The following is an 18,199-nucleotide window of genomic DNA, read 5'->3' as shown; positions in this document are numbered from 1 at the left end:
CATCAGAGTAAGCAAACAAGAGCTAGGCTTTTTTAATTATAAGATTAAAGGAAAATTCAGCAACAGTCAACAAGGGCTTAGAGAAAATGAGTCTTGTCAAACTAAATTGATGCCACTTCTTGATGAGATTACTGGTGTTGTTGATAATGGTAATAGCACTGGTATAATGAACATAAAATCCCATATGTATTTCACTTGCTACTAAAATGACATTGTGATTAATAAACTACAGCATTAAAAAAAACAAAATCAACATGACACATTCAATGGATTAAAAAATAGGCAATAATATGCTTCAAAACACAAGCACTTGATCATCAATGAGTGCCTGAGCTTCTCCCAACCTCAACAAGAGAAAGTTCTTGGCTCTATGCCACCTCCTATTAATGACCTAGAGGCTAAAGTCACCAGGTCCCCTGAGATCTGCAAGTAAAGACTCAGAGCACGTTACAAACAACCTCGCCTCGTAAGCTGAGCACAAGCAAGCAAACAGCACACAACTCCAAATGGCCAAACAGCAAGGGGAACGTCTGGGAAGAACATCCAAAGATCATGCATACATGACAGTTTCAATTCATCCTACAAGTTAATGACTCAAAGTCATTTGGTGTCTTAGTGGATCATCAGCTCAACGTAACTCTGAGTGAATTATCACAGTCAAAATAACTAATGCAAACTTTTTACTTATCAATCCAGGAATCTCAAATTGTCTCAATATTAAATTGCTTCTGTTTGGCACTGAGATAGGTCTCCCAGGCTACTCTGTTATGGTGCTTCAGTCTTTTTAGCTCTACATCCTACCCAAGAAACACAAATTAAATATTCAGTAGGGCAAGTGCAAGAGTCAGGACTTACTCTTTACGGACTAACCAAGAGTCGACAGAGAAGCAAATCTATCATCGTCCAAATTCCTGCTAGTGGAACAAGTTACAGAGCTCTGTAACTAACAACAAAAAGAAACAGATGAAAGCAGGCACTAGCATTCACTGAGCTGAGGTCAAGAATAAAGCCAACTTTTTCCTGGTGTGTTGCATTTGAATAGTTTTCCCTARTGTACAGATTCTGGCTCAAATGGTTTCTGAAAACCAAGGCAGAGCGAGCTCCCCCCCCCGAGAGGGTAAGTACTGCTTCAAGCAGGGCTATTAGATACAAAGGAAAAGTATTAATCCTTGGAAGTTACYGTCTGTATTATATCCACTTTCACCTTCAGCGGTCATCACCTCTGGCTAAGACTATTAATTTACTGGGCACATTATAAACATCAACTATCAGCTAAAGAAAATAAGTGACATGAATTGTGAGTTTMAGCCCTTTTCTCAACCAAGTTCCTTGAAAATACTTAATTTCTCTGTAAGGACAGACAAGTCAAGTCTCCACGTTACGAGTTTACCAATCCAAAGCACAGTTTTCCATCAAGTTTTACCAGCATGTATCTAAGTTTAAGCATTACAAAAYGTTTTAAGACAGACCAACCTCGGAACACAGGTAGCTGACAAGGAAGGCAAATGGATTCTCTTAACATCTGTTCCCTTTCCCAAACATCCACCATTATTCARCAAGCCATTAAGCAAAGACATGTTACAACATTAATCATTCCAGCACCATATCTTGTTTTGCAAACTACAGGCTCAGCCCTGCAAGGCAATAAAATTKGAGAGCCTCCACGCGTGCACAAGGCAAAGCACGAGTTTTCACGCCAGAGCACTTCCCAGACTCACGACGACTATTTGTCTGCCTGACTCTGCTTTCCAATCCATCTTAATTTCCACTGAGGATGGCATGAGAACACAAGAGAGCAAGTATAAAACTAAGGTAAGTGGTGTCAACTGAGAACCAAAATTACGTAAAATAGTTACCTAACGAAGAACGAGCAAATCGGACTGGAAGAAGAAAGAGAAAAGCTGTCCTACCTCAAGAAGCTAAGTCTCTGACCAAAGAAACCGACAATAAGAACCTGCAAGGTAGACTTACTTAAACATTAGGAAGTTCTTACTGCTTTGGATACCTAAAGCAATGTGCAACCTTCAGTTGCTTCACGGGAAAAAGCGTGAGGGGGGAGATCACTTGYGGGGGGAACAAGATGCCTTAAAATTTCTTTTCCCCCTTGATACCTAGTCCAGAAACAGCGGTGGAAGACCACAGGAAGACCACATTCTGCTGCAGTAAAGGAAATCTTCAACTCCATAAGCCTTTTGTTCTCTTAGCCGGCCCCARTAACAGCGGTAACACATGAAACTGTGTGCTAGACACCAAAAAAACCATCATACAGCTTACACCAGCAAGYCTCAGTGACATTCTACTGCTGACTAGACAATAGACAGCTGAAACCGTAGAAGCTTACCAAAGTAAAAGCAACAAGAACCACAAGGTTAGCTTACCTGCTTTTTTAAAGCCTTAATTATCATCGATTATCACCAGATTATGCCCATCACCAGTTTTCTCCCTTGCTTCCAGCCCCTAGATCTAAACTCGAGCACAACACAGAGGGCAGTCAGGTAGATCAGGTGGTAGGAAGCAGAGCTTCTTGGGGGGGGAGACAGCAGTGAGAAGACTGCATCCTAAAGGGGGAAACACTCAATGACTTCATTAGTACCCTACTTCCAAACCCACTGTTGAGCTAAATTGGATGATATYTGCAGTGTACTGATCTCACACTTGAGATTTTTCTTCTTCCTCTGCTCAGCTAGGAAATTCCCCTACTCCACTCCCAAATAACTTGACTTCTTGGAAAGGTGTCACTTTCCACAGAGCTCCTGGAAGTCAGCCAGCACGCTCTTCAGGATGCGGGCAAGGTGAGCTCGTTTCTCCTTATTTAGTATAAAGGGGAGGCAGCAGGCAAGAACTTGGCCACCAGAGGGCACCCATATTGCTTAAAAACACCCTTAAAGCTAAATTTCAAGTGGCATTAAAGACTTGGAGTTCAAACTCTGTGTTAGAAGACAGAGAATTTAAAGTTTACTCCCCATAAGAGAAGCAAAGTCACAGTAAAACAAGGAGTTTCAGGAAGCAGTTTCTGGCACTTCCATCTGGCTTCTAAGCAAGTCAGACCTGGAATTTGTGCAATGCAACATTTAAATATGATTTTGTGAGCGCACACACAAGTCAACTCCCAGGGTTCTACAGGTTTAGGGAAAATACCTGTGCTTTAAACTTTGTGGTTCACTTAAGGTCACTCCTCTGCAGAGTAGTTCAGATGTTTTCCTAATTAACTGAAATTTGATTTTGGCTCACTCCCTGGCACCAGATTCTTYCCTTCCCCTGCTGTTCATGGGTAAAAATAATACGAAGCCAAAACCACCAGAGAGGACACAGTGCTCTATCAAGRCACCACTCAGATCAATGTGCTTTGGGGTCTTGGAAGAAAATCCTTGGCACATCAACCCTAAGTATAGTCCCTTAACTGTCACCTCACCATCCCCTGACAAAGAGAAYTAAAAACAGAGTAGGGTTCAATAAAGATAACTCAACAAGGGCAGCAACATTTTTTTCAGCTTCTTTCCTACATCAGCTCAAGCAGTACATGATACATCCATAGTTATAAAACAGTTCTCTYCTCTCTTGACTATAATTTATGTGGTTTTCTTTGTTTCGCTAGAATTAAAATTAAAAGTGTCTCCGTTTCAGCTGGCATAAAATATTTCCATCAATCTTGCCATTAAAAATGTATTCTAAGCAAATTACTCTAGAGYCCAAGACTATGATGGAAAAAGCAATACATTCTTAAACAAAGTTAGCTAGGAGCTGATCTATGCTTCAAAATTACTTCCAGAGTCACTGAGGGAAAGAACCCACACGAGCGGAAGACAAAAAGCCGTGAAGCTTTGCGTGTCAGCTGAGTGAGGAAGATTACAAAGAAACGGTATTTCCTCCAGACAGCCTTTCAGGAAAGCAATCAGAGATGAAGGATGACCCAAGGAGAAAACCAGGAAAGAAGGCAAGGGGGGAAAAGGAAGAAATGGCAAAGACGAAATGAATATTCAATCRATTTCAGCAGAAGCTGCACTCAACATCAGAACAACTAAGCTTGCCCATGTGGAGCAGAGCCTGAAAAGGAAGAGCTTATTATACAGCAAGAATATACCACCACACCYGGTGAAGAGGCATCTTGAGCTCAAYAGCTTACACTTCCGCACAGGATGGGGCAAAGTAAGGCAGAGAGAGAAACACGCTGGTAGCACAGAACCTCATTGGTAACCAACTTCCAGAGCAACACAGATGTCTCGCTCTTATTACTGGTAGCATGTTTAACGACAGATAAGAAATTAAATACAAACAAGGAACTCAAGTCAATCGGGAACAGCGCTCGTAACAGTCTGTAAGCAGAAATCCTTCTGTACTTCCAGAAGGGACAGTCCTCCTTCCTGCAGCAGTTCAGTCAGCTGGGGCAACACACCACCCCACAGCTCCTGGGGAAACGGTACCCTGCAACACAACCACTGCCAGGAGCCTGCGACATCGTTTTTTCCTATTCCCTCAAAGGAACGCGGCACATTCTTATGTGGCTCCATGAGACCACTAAACCTACTACTTGAGTCCAGACCATGTCATCCACACCACAGCRTCTCCAGAGTGTCCATAACTACTCTTCATTCCTCTCAACTCGGATAAACGTCAAGCTCTAAGCTTGCTTATCCAGGAGCCTGAGTTGCCACCTGTTTAATTCAAGGCTTCAGTACTGCAAGGTTTTACTCTGAAAACATGTATAGGTCATTAAAGTGCTGTTTCCTCTTCTTAAAAATCCCTTTTCTTTGCTAAGACACAAAGGAAAAAAACCTATCATAATGACCTAGCTCTTCACTCAGCCCAAAGCTAACATTTAATCTTGTTTCTGATCTGAAAAATCCTTAGGCAGTTCAGCCTCATGAAAACTACACCCATAGATCTTTAGAAAGCAGTAGCCATATGCACCTGGCCAGTTTTCTGTCCAGGAAAGCAAAGTGTCAGCTTAGCTCCCTACAGAAAGGGAAACACCTAGAGAGTGGAAGTCTGCTCAGACATGTATTTCATTCAATACCGGGCTGACTTAGTGACAAGTTTCAGGATTGAGATTTCAACTTAAGGTCTTCCAGTTGTCCACTGCCCATAGACCCTACCAGTCAGGATGGTTTGTCATATAAATAAAGTTATCTTTAGCCATTTGATAGCACACCAGATCAGTATTTGCAATAATAAACTGAGAACAAGTTTCATAAGAGTTTCAGTAATATATTTTCTTAACATTAAGCTTGCAGCAAGCTAAGGTTCAGCAGCTCTCAAATATTAATGCCTCATTTAGATTAACCAATGATTGCACCAAGATTTATTTCAATTAATTAGTTAATTCAGTTTATTATATCAATGCCCAGAATACTTAATTGCTTCTGTTGCCAGATACAAATCCCCAGAGCTTAAAGTTATGACTTAAACACTGTGAATTCCTTAGTCTAAGCTCAGTTATTTGCATTAGTGAAGTATAGTTCATCACAGCAGAACAGAGCAGCATYAGCCACTTGTTTTGTATAATCATTTAGGTCAGATAGATTCCACCGAAAGCGCGCAGCAGTAGCTCAGGTAGGAAGTAAGCAAGCCCAACAGATACGATCACGGACCCTTGTGCAGAAGCGTATTAGTTGTGGTGATTCCACCAACACACCTCCAGTGTTAGGAGGACAAAAGTAGTCTCTCCTACCCTCTGCCATACTACCACTAAGTTTTTAAAGTACAGTTTTTAAATCCTAGACTGCCCCTCTACCCTCATGTAGGCTTCCTTATCCCAGCCCTTGCTTCTGACTGTGCTCAAAGCATATCCTACAGAAGAAACGTGAAATACGCTTTTTTTTCAGACTCTACATGAGAATCAGAACAACCACTTGAGGACGTCTTGCCTTTCCTTAAGCTACTAGACACACTACCATATTAATTCCTTTTTCTAARGGAAAAGGATCCGGGTGGGCGGAAAGGGAAAAGTTTTTTTTTCCCCTCCTCTTCTTCCTTAAGTTCGAGGCAATGCTTCCCCCATGCTGACTGATAAGAGTTAGGGCATCTACACAAAGCTCTAAGCAGAACGGAATACCAGTCAGATATTTTTTTTTTAAACTACTCTCCCTCTAACAGGCATCATTTCCTACTTACCTAGCTTTCTGCTAGCCCMAAAAGCATAAGATTTTCCATCACTTCCTGATTTGCCTCATTACATCTTTATGTCCACAACTTTAAAGAACAAGATTTATAAGGAAGAGAAGAGGGAGACATCATGCAAAAGTAATCTTAAAAGGAAACTTCAGTGGCAACCTGCTAAAGAGCATCACTAGCGTGGTTTCCTTATTCAAAGAGCAAGGAAGTGCCTCCGCTTCAGTAACAGAGCGCACAAGGTTAAGGAGAACATTAGCAGYAACACACTGCTCCAGAGCATCACCCACCACCAAACTCTTTGCGACAGCAAGAGCCATACTTCAAAAATATAGATCCCCTCAGGAGACTGTGCCACATAGCAAGGTTTCATGTAATAACAAAAGCACATTTGCTTAGCTAATTGAAGGAAAACAAGCATTGTGTGTCATCTGCAGACTAACTGCACTAATAGAGCTGCTAACGTAAAGAACCTCCTTAACCTTCCCATTTAGCTACTGCTGCAACACTTAATAAATCAAAATCACTTATTCCTAAGAATAAATATGGACATTCTTAAACAGACGCACACTTGCATTTCTCTGAAGTACACAAATTGCATTTTCAACGACACCTGGTTTACTTGATCCCCAGCCCTGGCTAGATGTATGAAAACCATTTACCTTTTATAACTAATCCATTATATGCAGCCCTACTTGCTGTAAAACAACTGAATAAGCCAGCACATCACTGCAAACATTCACCATTCACCTACAACTATTTTAAACTCCCTTAATCGCCTAGTTTATATGTTGTGAACRGAAAAATTGGCAGTTCATCTCATTTAAACACAACGCTAGCAGGCTTATTTCAAAGTCCGTTTAGAACTTTTACGAGCATCAGTATGAAGTACTTCCTATACCAAGCATCAGTTTTGCTCGTCTTCTTTAACAGCTTTAAGTCAAGCCATTAGATGAATATCATAAGCCTAAACGAACTTTTATTTCGGTTACACACATTGCAATTACTTAAGTGCTAATATAACARAAGAATACTTGCAAGGCTACAGAATCCTATTTAATGCTGTAAGAAATGAAAAAAAAAATCTAACCAAATCTGTCTCTCCAGATTGATTACGACTCTGGAGATCACAGATCTCCCGCTGCAAAGGCACTGCTTATCTCTTACCCGATTTCATCTGCACTCTAAGCTGAGCAAGGTCAARCCTGGTTACAGCTCTGAGGAGCCTCTAAGGAATAGCCAAGTATTGCAAGAAGAGGAACTAACAGATTCCCTCCCATTACTATTGACCCAGCACTCAGCATACCATTAGCCGGGAAGCAGAGTTGCAGGAAGCACCTTTCTTCTGAGAAAATGTAAAGCTAACAGCTAACAGTCTTGCTATTTTTAAAAGCGCGGGCGAACCTTTCGCAAGAGGTTGGGAAAGATTAACCCAGGTGCCTTGGAAACAGCTTTACCAAGGACATTATTTTTTACCTACTTGACCATCACATTGAAGATGGTTTAAAATGGGAAAAAAGCACTCACTCCCCTGCCTGGGCAAGGGTGGCATCGCTTCAGCCATGGCCTCCCATCCGTGCCACCTTTTAGGCACGGCACTGTGCATTCATGCCCTGCAGACAGAGCTGCACTAGGTAACTACAGCTTACTAGCAAAACATAGCATCAGAAGAAACTATACCACATCATGGGGTGCTTCCTAGCACTGGGCAGCACCTTTTAACAGAAAAGAAAGTCTTTGCATTTCTAGCAGGAGCCAGAATAGTTAACAGCTTTTTCCTCCTATTCATATTAGCACTAGAGACCCCAAGCCACAAAACAGACTGGCAAAAAAATAAACAAGAAATCCCAAGTCTGCATGCAGAATTCGCTGCGACTCTGGGGAGAAGGCGAGTGTGCCTACTGATCTGGAAGCGAGCCAGCGAGGAACAACCTCCAAAACATCAGGAATGAAATAAGATACATTTTTCAGAGATGCTTTTGCCTTCAGACRCTTTTATAATTGCAGCCCTGCACTCGAGTGCTCCTGCTGGAGCCACACTGCTTTCCTGTTTCAAGGGAAGTGAAAGGATTCCTTGATTTATTGCAAACATGGCACAGGCCCAGAGTTTAGCAAGAGTTTAAGGCAAACACAAATATGGCCTTTCTCCTCATAGCTATGGAAAGAAGCTTTGAGCTTCATGACTCATGAGGAGGTATGCTCATCAACTATAAACTCTGGGTCTTAAACAAACAAAAAACCATCAAAAAAACACGCCCCCAAACCTGCCTGCAGCTATCTTACCACTGACCCACTGAAAGATAGATTGTCCCCTTCTGCTCCCTCCCTAGATTTTTTTATGTGAAGTGGTCAGCAGAGTACAAAGAAAAGCAATGTAACATCCACTGACTAAACGTGCTTTCCCCAGCAGCCCTTCCAGAAGCTGAAAGCACTACACTTTTGTCCAGCYTAGCCAAGTCAAAAAATAAAGTTTGCACAGCACCACAGACCCGGGAAATGGCAAAACATGGGAAGCAGGGCAGCAAACCCCACCAACTGCAAACAGGCTGGCTCAGCACGGCCCCAAAGGGCAACTCTTCAGCCCTGAGGCTTCTCGCATTTCTCCGACTAAGAGAGGCTCCGCAGGGAGTCACCCATTCAGCAGCCATGCCTGCGCCTCCCACCCGGCAGAAGCAGGAAAAGCAGCAACACCTTACAGAAACTCCAGCAGATCTTCAAGATATCTGCAGGTACTTTCCAGAAGACCAAAGCAGTGCAAGAAATAAAGAAACGTTACCTCTGCCAAAGAAATCTAGCACTCGCTGTCGCTGCGGTGGTCCCTAGGAAAGCCGCCACCACAAGCCTCCGCCTGGCCCCAGGGTGATGTGTCGTCCCGTGGTAGCGCCGGGAGACGGCGGACAGCCCTGCCRCAATGGGAAGGAGTCGAAGGCGAAGCATCCTGTCAAGTAAGAGAAACATGTTACTGAAGTGTCACAGCTGTTTATTTGTTCTGAAATAAGAACATAGCCAGTGTAGTAAATAAGTTAAAAATATTACTTATTAGCACACACCTGGCTGGCACACCTTGCTGTCACATCTTAGCTATTTACTCCTCTCCTCTTACAGTATGTTTTAAACTCCTCTCCATACCTTTCCTCAGAATACTTAGTGAGAACATGTGCACAGCTCTGCTGAAGTGCCATGGCCTAACAGATGCAAGCAGAACCTACCAGCACAGCAAATCAGTAAGTCACTTTTCCAGAGGAAAAAACTGAGCTAGACTTTAAGAAGGCAAATTAAACCACACAAAAAAAAAAGCAAAACAAAAACACTCAGTMATTTTGAACTTCCCTAAGATCATCCAAATATTGTTAAAATATTTTCAAGCTACCCTGGGGAAAAAAAAAATAATTATACCCAGCTTCAAGTAACAGGCAAGTTTCCAGATGTCCAGACTTTTAAAATGCAATCCATTCTGCTACACAAACATTACAGAGACAAATATGAAACCAAAGCTACAAATTAAACATTACTACAGCGAAGAAATTCAAACCGCAAAAGTATTACCTGATAACATACACAAGCTACAAAAGACAAAGTAGTTCCGATAGCTCAGAAAATTGAAACACAAGCCTTCCTTTTAAAGGGAAAAAGTGTTTTTGTTTTTGTTTTTTTTTTTAAGTAAAAAAAAGGTAGTCTTCCCAACTGTTGAAAATTTAGTCTTCTGATGAAGGTTCTCAGGGTCAACTTGTGCATAATAGAGCATAAAGCACCATGACAACTTGGGAGCAGAACTGTTGAGCACAGGAATTCTTTCTTCTTTTACCAAAAACAGGAAATGCAGAGCAGAAGCCTTTCTTCCTTCTGTTACCCACTCTTTCCTAGGAATTCTTGCTGTTCTGTTCAACTATTCCCATCCAGTCAATAAACAACCACATAAGACAAATTGTAAGTAATATTTATTGACTTCTACTTGCTTTTGTAACACAAGAGGTCACCTTATGCTTTTACTAAGCCATTAACACCCAATAACAAGAAGCTTGGGACCATTTTGCATACGTATTGCTGCATTATTCCATTTAAGTTATAAGCAGTTCAATATATTAGTGTACTTCATCAAAACAACATACAGCTCAGGATACCATAACATGAACTAGGAACGTGAACTTAGGCAGGAGAATAGGAGAGGAGGGAAAGAAAAAAAACACTCAACAGATAATTTAGGATGCTCAATAGCCGCTGACGTATATGTCTGAAGACTTTACAGTACAGGCAAGACAAGCATGGTACAGGGAGGAAAAGCAKACATAAGGGCTCTGCTCATGATTTTGCACCAATTACATCAGATCTAAAGCTGCTGCAGAGCCTTGGGACACGGGAGATGTGGCAAGGCAGCAGGAGCACCRCACAGCTAGAGGCAAGGGTGGCCTGGGATGGAGTGCGGAAACACTGCTCCTCATCGTGCACTCAACCCCCCATCCAGTCCCCCCAGGGCTGCTCGCTCTGCTGGGCTCTTCCATGGATTACTAGGGGCAGACTGTTTATTCCTTTAAAAATAAATAGGCTTAAAATTAAGGTCTTAATGAAATACAGCCAGCCAGCCAACACTGCTGATCGGAGAATCTTCTCCTGCTTAGAACAGTAGATTTTGACAAGAAAAACAGCTCTTTTCACATATAAATTTTCTCCATCCAATACAAACCTGATGTTCTGACTTTTCCTCTAGGGATGAATTTGTTACATATGCAAAGAAAATTTGCAAGTGTTATTTTCACAGGCAGCTAATGTGCCCTTTATTTGGGTTTCCCTTCTTCATTACAGCCTTATATGCATAAGATAYTTAATCGGTCAAAATGAAAATCAACCCCACCGCAATTGCTCTTCAGCTCAGAAAGATTCAACATTTCAGATTGCTGGCTATAGCCCTGCATACATGCACTTTCAGTCTGAGCCCTAAGAAATAAGTTATCTTCCTTGTTCAAATAATCTTTGCTCCTGATAATGCTGCGTTACTCACCCAAAAGCACACTGCAGTGCTCACTTGGTACCAATAGCCCAAGAGAGCTGAGAGCAGGCAATTCCCATAATTATTCTAAAATAAAGAGTATGCTTATCTTGGAACAGAAAATCACCACTTTGGAAGCTAAGTTTCCCACACTTGCCATCTGTCATTTTACTCTCATGATTTTTTTTTTAAAAAAATCATAATTGCCACGATACTTGCTAACGTTTTGTTAAAAGCCTCAGACATTTAAGTCAAGACCACTTGAGAAAGTTGGTGTTCATTTCAAAAAGATAAAGGAAAAAAAAAAGCATCTTGCCCTAACTGCAGCAACAAAAAGCCTAACACCAACTGCAGCAAGAATAAAACCAGGGTAAGGTATAAAACTGCCAAGAGATAATACGATTATAGCTTGCAGTATGAAACTGCCTCACAATTTCTGCATGATTTAATGAAATAAATAATTTGCTGTATAGCTACAACAAAGCAGCTCAGAGAGAAAAACCTTAACCCCAAAACACTGGAAATAAGGACCAAACAAAATAGTTAGCATCTAATATAGCCAATTCAATAGATTACTGCTACAAGGAAGAGATAGTTCGTATTTTTACTAAGAGATAAGCCAGTGTTATTCTAAATCCTTGCTAAGTAGCAGGTTAAATTAATATCCTTTAACAATAAAAATAGATTTTTTTTTCAGAAAAGAATGACAAAGGGCACAAAAATGTGGATAACACTAGATTTTTTTTTTCTAGCAGAAACAATTGACAGATTTGAAGATTTTCAAGTGAAGTTTTGTAACTGTCCACTCTACCATTAAACATGAGCTGCTCAAACAGAACTCATGGATGCGTGTGTGCAGCTGAGAAGCTGGAACAGCCCAGACCTTCACATATTTGTAGTGTCTCATTAGAAATGTTACTGGCTTTGACACATGAGAAATCCACCAACCCGTTAAGTAAATACCATTTCTGATCCAAGCTGCAACAGCTATCATTCATTCTGAAGACATACAGGTTGCTTCAAAAAAAGAAAAAAAGAGAAATGCAAAGAATGCTATTTCAATAGCTGTTTACATCCTTGCTTTCTCTGTATATTTTATTTTCCCAAACAACAATTCTCTCCAGTAAGCTGTTCTGCAATGAAATACAGCTTTTAAAGCAACATTTGAGACTTCTGCCTACTTAGAAGGTACCTACTCTTCACAAAAGCAGCCATATAGTCAGAAATTTAAACTTTCCAAATATATGAAAAAGGCACATCAGAAGTGTTCTGTGATGAGGAAGCAATGGAGAGGAACTCCAGAGAGGGGTAAAACAAGACGACTATGTTTCCCCGTTATCCCAAGAAGCAGGAACTTAATTCACTGGAGCCACTGATACCACATGCCCACAGCACGGTGCTTTTGCACTGCTGGTTTTTTTCTGAAAAGGATCCAGAGCATCAGAAGTCTAGCTCTGGGTTTTTCAGTGCTTTTAAGAAGCGGTAGATATCATCTCCCACATATATTTTAGACACTGAAAGGAAAAGAAAGAGGCTTGTTCCTACTTTTCCACAGCCCCGGTAATTTGATGGGTCCCTGACTTAATGCCTTAACTAGCCCAGCACAAGGAGGAAGGAGCTCTTCAAACYCAGGTAACTCAGAGCCAGAAGTGCTCCTTGCGAACAACCCAAAGTAGTCTGCATGTGTAAGATGGAACACACATAACAGCTTTTTGATGTCTGAGCTGGCCTCACTTGCACAAGGACGTAAGACAAAAAGCAGTAACTGAATGAGATGATGGGTCTTCAATTTTTMATCAGAGCAGAGTTCACAGGACATTTTCATTTGAACAATATTACTGGGACGTGCTAAGCTTACACATTAGCATCAGAATGCGAGTTGAAAATTTAAATCAGTAACATCTTTATACAGTATGATCTTAAAAAGAGAATTAGTATTTAAAAGTCAGTGCCTAGGCATAAAAGCTTCTGCAGGAGATTGCCAGGGACAGTCGTTAACAGCTAAATGAGCTTTCGGAGCCACACAGTTATTAAACCAAGCTGGGACATTTCCAGAGCATGCAGAGATGCCCTCTGCCACAGCAGTCGCTGCAGGAAAGGTCCCAACCTGTTTCCAGCCTGGATGCTGCCTGTCAGTTGTGTCCCACAAAAGGGCCGGTGTCAACACACAGTAAAGAGGGAACAGGCAGAATGGCTGCCTACATTCAGTGCATTTCTAAATATACTGCTTCTCCACATTAAGTAGCTACAACTGTGACACATCTTGTTCAAACTCAGCACAGATCACTCAAAACATGAGCCCAACACCTTCTGATCATCGGCACCAATGCCCTCATCCCAATCAGATGGCCTCTGGGTGAGAAACACCCCAGAAGCTATTCTGCAGTGTGGATAACATGAACCCAAAGCCAATGTTTCACCAGGTAGATGGCTTCAGATGAAATGACCTAAGGGACAAAGTCTCAGGTACCTGAAAAGACTAACTCGAGCAAGAGACATAACCCAAGCAATAAAGCCCCAATAAGAAAGGTTGCAGAAGGGTAGCAAATCCATTCTGTGGACCACAGGAAGATTTCATGTGACATTTTGAAAAGTGGTATGGCACAGCAGAACAACTTCAGCTCTGCTAAGAGGCTCCACTTGTGAATTCCACCTGAACTGGCCAATGCAGCTTCAGCTGCAAGGATTTACAGTGCAATCCCCCGCAGAAGGGGCACRCGCAAGCCTGCCCTCCCAGCTGCTCAGCAAGAGAACACCACTGATCAGAAAAGCAATCACAGCAAGGCTCACCATCTCCCAGCAATTAATAGCGCAGTATTTCAAAGTAAGGACCTAGAAACAGGAGTTTCCATCTTCAAGAGGGTTATTGGGAAGAAAAGATGAAARATTGAGGAGAGGAAAGGACAACAAATAAATCCAACAGGAAAAAGAAAGTTTAGGCACAAGGGAAAGGGCAAAACAATCAGGAGAAGCTTCACTGCCAACCCTAGAACTGAGATATTTCTCAGGGACCAAGTACAACCTCAGCCACATTCTGCCCCTCCCCATACTCTTCCGTGGAGAAGAGACAGGACAACTCACCCGCCTAAAGCTCGGCACATGCAGGCAGCAGTGGGCATGCTGCCGGACTACGGCCTTTAGCGAAAGCACTACAGAGCATTTCATAGCACTGGTTAACCAGAGAGTTGCAAGCAATATGGGAACACTTGGATCTGACTGCTAAAAACTTGCCTGGGAATTTATTTCTAATTTGGCCACATTTATTGCTCTTCTCTCCTAATTCTTCCCCACTTTTAGCATCAAACCTACCCCCACTACAATATTTTAACTAATTTCTCCTCCGCTCTGGAGAAGCGGATGCCAGGCCAAACATTTAAGCCGTAAGAGAACGGTCAGAAGTCTACACAAACAGCGCCTCCAACCGCAGAAAGCAATAGCTATTAACACAAATATAGCTCCAAATCGCATGGTACAACACTGCGCCCCACGAACACGAGAGAAATTTTTAGTCTCCCAAAATGCAGAACTAACTTTGAGCATTAAAAATAAGTCCTAAAAACACTTTCAGATATACTGCTGAGGACAGTATACATATCGCTTCCTCTACTTGTTCCAGAATCAGTTGCGACCTCACCAGGAGGTCAAGGATGACAACCATTTAGAAGGTTTTGCCCTTGTTTTTCAAACTTACTATTCAAGACATGTCACAAGTATCAGTGGAACTGTACTATGCTGCCAAAAAAAACTGCAAAGCAGGTCCAAGCTCTTCTCACGCTGCGAGACAGACACTGGAGAAAGGATGCGCAGTCCTTGACAAAAGCTGTGTTAACTCATTTACAGTTACTTGAGTCCACAAAATTCATAACATGAGTGTGATTGCTTAAGACACTTAAATGAGGTGGAGATATAAAACTAGGGGGGAAAAAAAAACAGAGGAGAAAAACATTAACATCAGAATAAAATTTGTGAGTCTCCWAGGGATGCATATTGAAGAAAGCTGTCTTCAAGCAGCATCACAAAATAAGATAGTAAAATCTCATGCAATTCAAAGACTATTCAGAGCTATATAATTCTGAATGAGAATGACATACTTAAACCCAATCCCCCTTCCCAAACATGCCTTTCAGCATGATGTACAGAAGCACATCACAAATTCTGCAAAACTCATTCCACTTGCTCTTTGCCGAATGCAGCCCTGAACACGGGGAACTCCTTGCTCAACAAATACAAATGCACTTGCGAGGGGTAAATGGCTAGCCCTCTCCCTTCTCTTCCTGCCAGCACCTCCAGAGCAGATATCCGCATCACCACCAAATTCCATGCACTTCTGGGCTGAAATTTCCTTGTGCAGGCAGCTGATTGGCAACACCCAGACCTGATGAGCAAAGAGCTACCTTGGCACTTACTTCCAAACACTCTGTGCTGATTGCCTTGCCCCCTTTTAGCGCCGAACTTAACCACCAAAACATTCAAAGCTTGCAGTTTTCCAGATTTGGAATAGTACTTATTTTAAGGGGAAAACTGTAGAAAGAGGACACAGCTGTGATATGCAGAGCCATTCAGGCTAAAAGGTGTTTTGGTTGGCTTCACATGAAGTCAACAGCCTCTCTCATTTCAGCTGCAGGTACAAGCTGCAAATTTCTGCACAACCCCTCTGGGTGAGTGCATTTTATGCCAACCAGTGAAAGCCAGCCTTCCAGGTACTAAATCACAGCCAGACAAATTAATTATTTTGACAGCTCCCCCCAAATTCTCTCTGCACTCTTTCTATTTACAAACTAGGACGATCAACAGAGATTTGTGTGCCGACACAAAACACAGCACCAAGAGGGTTTCTAGCTCCAGACTTCCAGATCTGCTCCTTCCTCCCCCCTCCCCAAGAGGGGCTGCAACTCCAGATTTTCAGCTTAAACAGTGCTATTTTCACAGAAGGATTACCCACATTACCTACATTATTAACTTACTAAGACACACCAATCAATTTTCAGAATGAAGATGAAATCACTATCAAAGGCAATTTCTTCCCAGATAGGAGTTGGGGGCAGTGCTTGATCACATTAATTTCACCAGAGAGCAAAACTACATTTGTTTTAGAACACGATTCAAAATTGATTGATGGTCTGTGCAGCATCAATCCATAATACACTGCCACATCTTTAGCACCGATCTAAGCCATAGCTTAGCAATTTGTTTTTATCCATCATCACAGTATGGGTTCACCTAATGCTAAGAAACTCAGCTCTCAAAATGAACTAATAAATAAAATGAAATACAAAAAAATTCCACTTAACCTATCAGTCATGTTTCTGTGTTTTATCCCTGCACTCCCCTCCTTTCCTGCCAAAGTTCAGAGCAACTTGCACTCTTCTAGAAGGAAGCTCACATTCGCCCCACCACGGGAAAAACATGCAACAGGGACTTCAGCAGATCCCTTCCACATTCTGTATTCTGCAGGTCAAAGCTGTATTATCTCCTCTTCAAGATTCAGCATACCATCTTCTTGACGGTGTTAGATTTGCAATGATGCACAAAAAATCCGTAATGTCACCAAGATTCCAACCAGCCTGGAAGAGCTGGTTCATTTTTAGTTCCTGGGGAAGGGAGGAATATTTCATGCCTGCTAATTCTCTTCCTTCGTGTCTGTCTACAGTTGTGTGAGCGCTAAGGCCATTAGTGAAACAGAGGAACAGATTCTGAAAGACTGATTTAGAAAACTAAGTTAATTTAGAAGCTAGTATTTAGAAACCCCTAGGCAAGAATGCTGCAGTCTGCCCTTACTCAAAACAAGTAAGGAGCTGGCTTTATAGTCTTCTTTTGGAGGCAGAGATATGTTTTCTAAGATTAGGTATTTCCAAAAAATAGTAAGACTGAAATCCTAAAAATACTGAGAAACACATCTCCAGATCTCTCCTGAGATAGGGAAAAGAGTCCTCCTTGTACACTGTTCAAAAATAGGCTTGCGTGTCAAGTCTGATTGCATGAAACATATGACAYAGTCCACAGACTAGACAGTGAACCACACAAATGCACACTCAACTTTGAGGTCCTGCACTATATCCAGCAATCAATTGCCCTCCCCTGGGAGCTGATCAATGCCGCTCCTTATGTAGCCAGGATGTAATATTAACCTCCCTTCTACTCTGAATGCAGCTGCTRTTAAAATCATACTATTGTATTTCATTACTTGTGTTTAAAGTTTCAGTCTAACATCGCATTAGAGCATGTTTTGGTATTTTGCAATCACCTTACCATTAATGTGGCTTATCTAGTATCCTGATTTACTAGGACAATATCCATTAAGACTTCATTATTTATGCCATTCACATCTCATGAGTTGTTTTATTATACCACATGGATCCATTTAGCACCAAGACATTTAAAGTGAAAATAAAATAGCAAAAAGCACAGCCAGCTTTAGACCCAGCTGGGTCCACTACTGCTTTTATGCATAAGTATTCTTCCTCCCAACTTAATATGCATATCCTTACTATTAACTATATTTAATTTAAGTACAACTTAAGCTTCTCTACGACTACCCCTCCCCCCCATTTCCTCACCTTTAAAGTGAGTAGTCTGTTATCAACTACCGATTTTTTCCGAAACACTACTTGCTATCCAGAACAAATCCATKTCTCATTGAGCTATACAAGTCACTCATGCCAGTTCTTACCAATCCAAAAGCAGCTCAACCCTTAGGCTCAAGCAATGCTGAACTATGAAGAGCCATGAAGCCCAAATACATCCACACAGAAAACCTTGATTAAAACTGACAAAACTAGAAAAGAAAAAACTTCACTGACCTTCAGTGCTACGTAGAGAAGACAGTGCAACCTGCACACAAGACTCCAATTTAGTTGCAATACAACACTATTAGTAATTACAACAGGATTATTTATAATGCACAGTTCAGTAGCTAACCTGGTCTTGGTCTTCCTCTCCATAATATTAGAAAGGAGATGGGAGCATTTATTCACTGGGGAAAGATCTTTGCTCAGGCACCTTCAAACATTTCTGTTCTATTTAGGATAAAGACTTTGGTGTCAATTAAAACAGCAAAAGATGCATAAGCTGGCAAGCTAACTAGCCAAAAAAAAAAAAAAAAAAAAA

General features: G+C 41.5%; 1 protein-coding gene across 3 annotated transcripts in view; it reads right to left on the bottom strand.

Moving 5' to 3' along the window:
• MICU1 (mitochondrial calcium uptake 1) overlaps nt 1-18,199 on the bottom strand; it is a 120,890-nt gene that overhangs the window by 92,819 nt on the left and 9,872 nt on the right. For 2 of the 3 annotated variants that reach the window (XM_085302047.1, XM_085302049.1), the window contains exon 2: nt 8,885-9,046. In XM_085302047.1, coding sequence (XP_085158173.1) covers nt 8,885-9,045 — 161 coding nt within the window. In that variant the 5' untranslated portion in view covers nt 9,046. Of the gene's footprint in view, nt 1-8,884; nt 9,047-9,158; nt 9,179-18,199 lie in introns of those variants that run through there. The other variant, XM_085302048.1, reaches the window with a different exon arrangement.

The sequence above is a fragment of the Rhea americana genome, unplaced genomic scaffold, assembly GCF_003343005.1.
Source record: "Rhea americana isolate MKP2758 unplaced genomic scaffold, rheAme1 scaffold_183, whole genome shotgun sequence".
Classification (NCBI taxonomy): domain Eukaryota; kingdom Metazoa; phylum Chordata; class Aves; order Rheiformes; family Rheidae; genus Rhea; species Rhea americana.
This window is presented reverse-complemented; position numbering and strand designations above follow the sequence as displayed.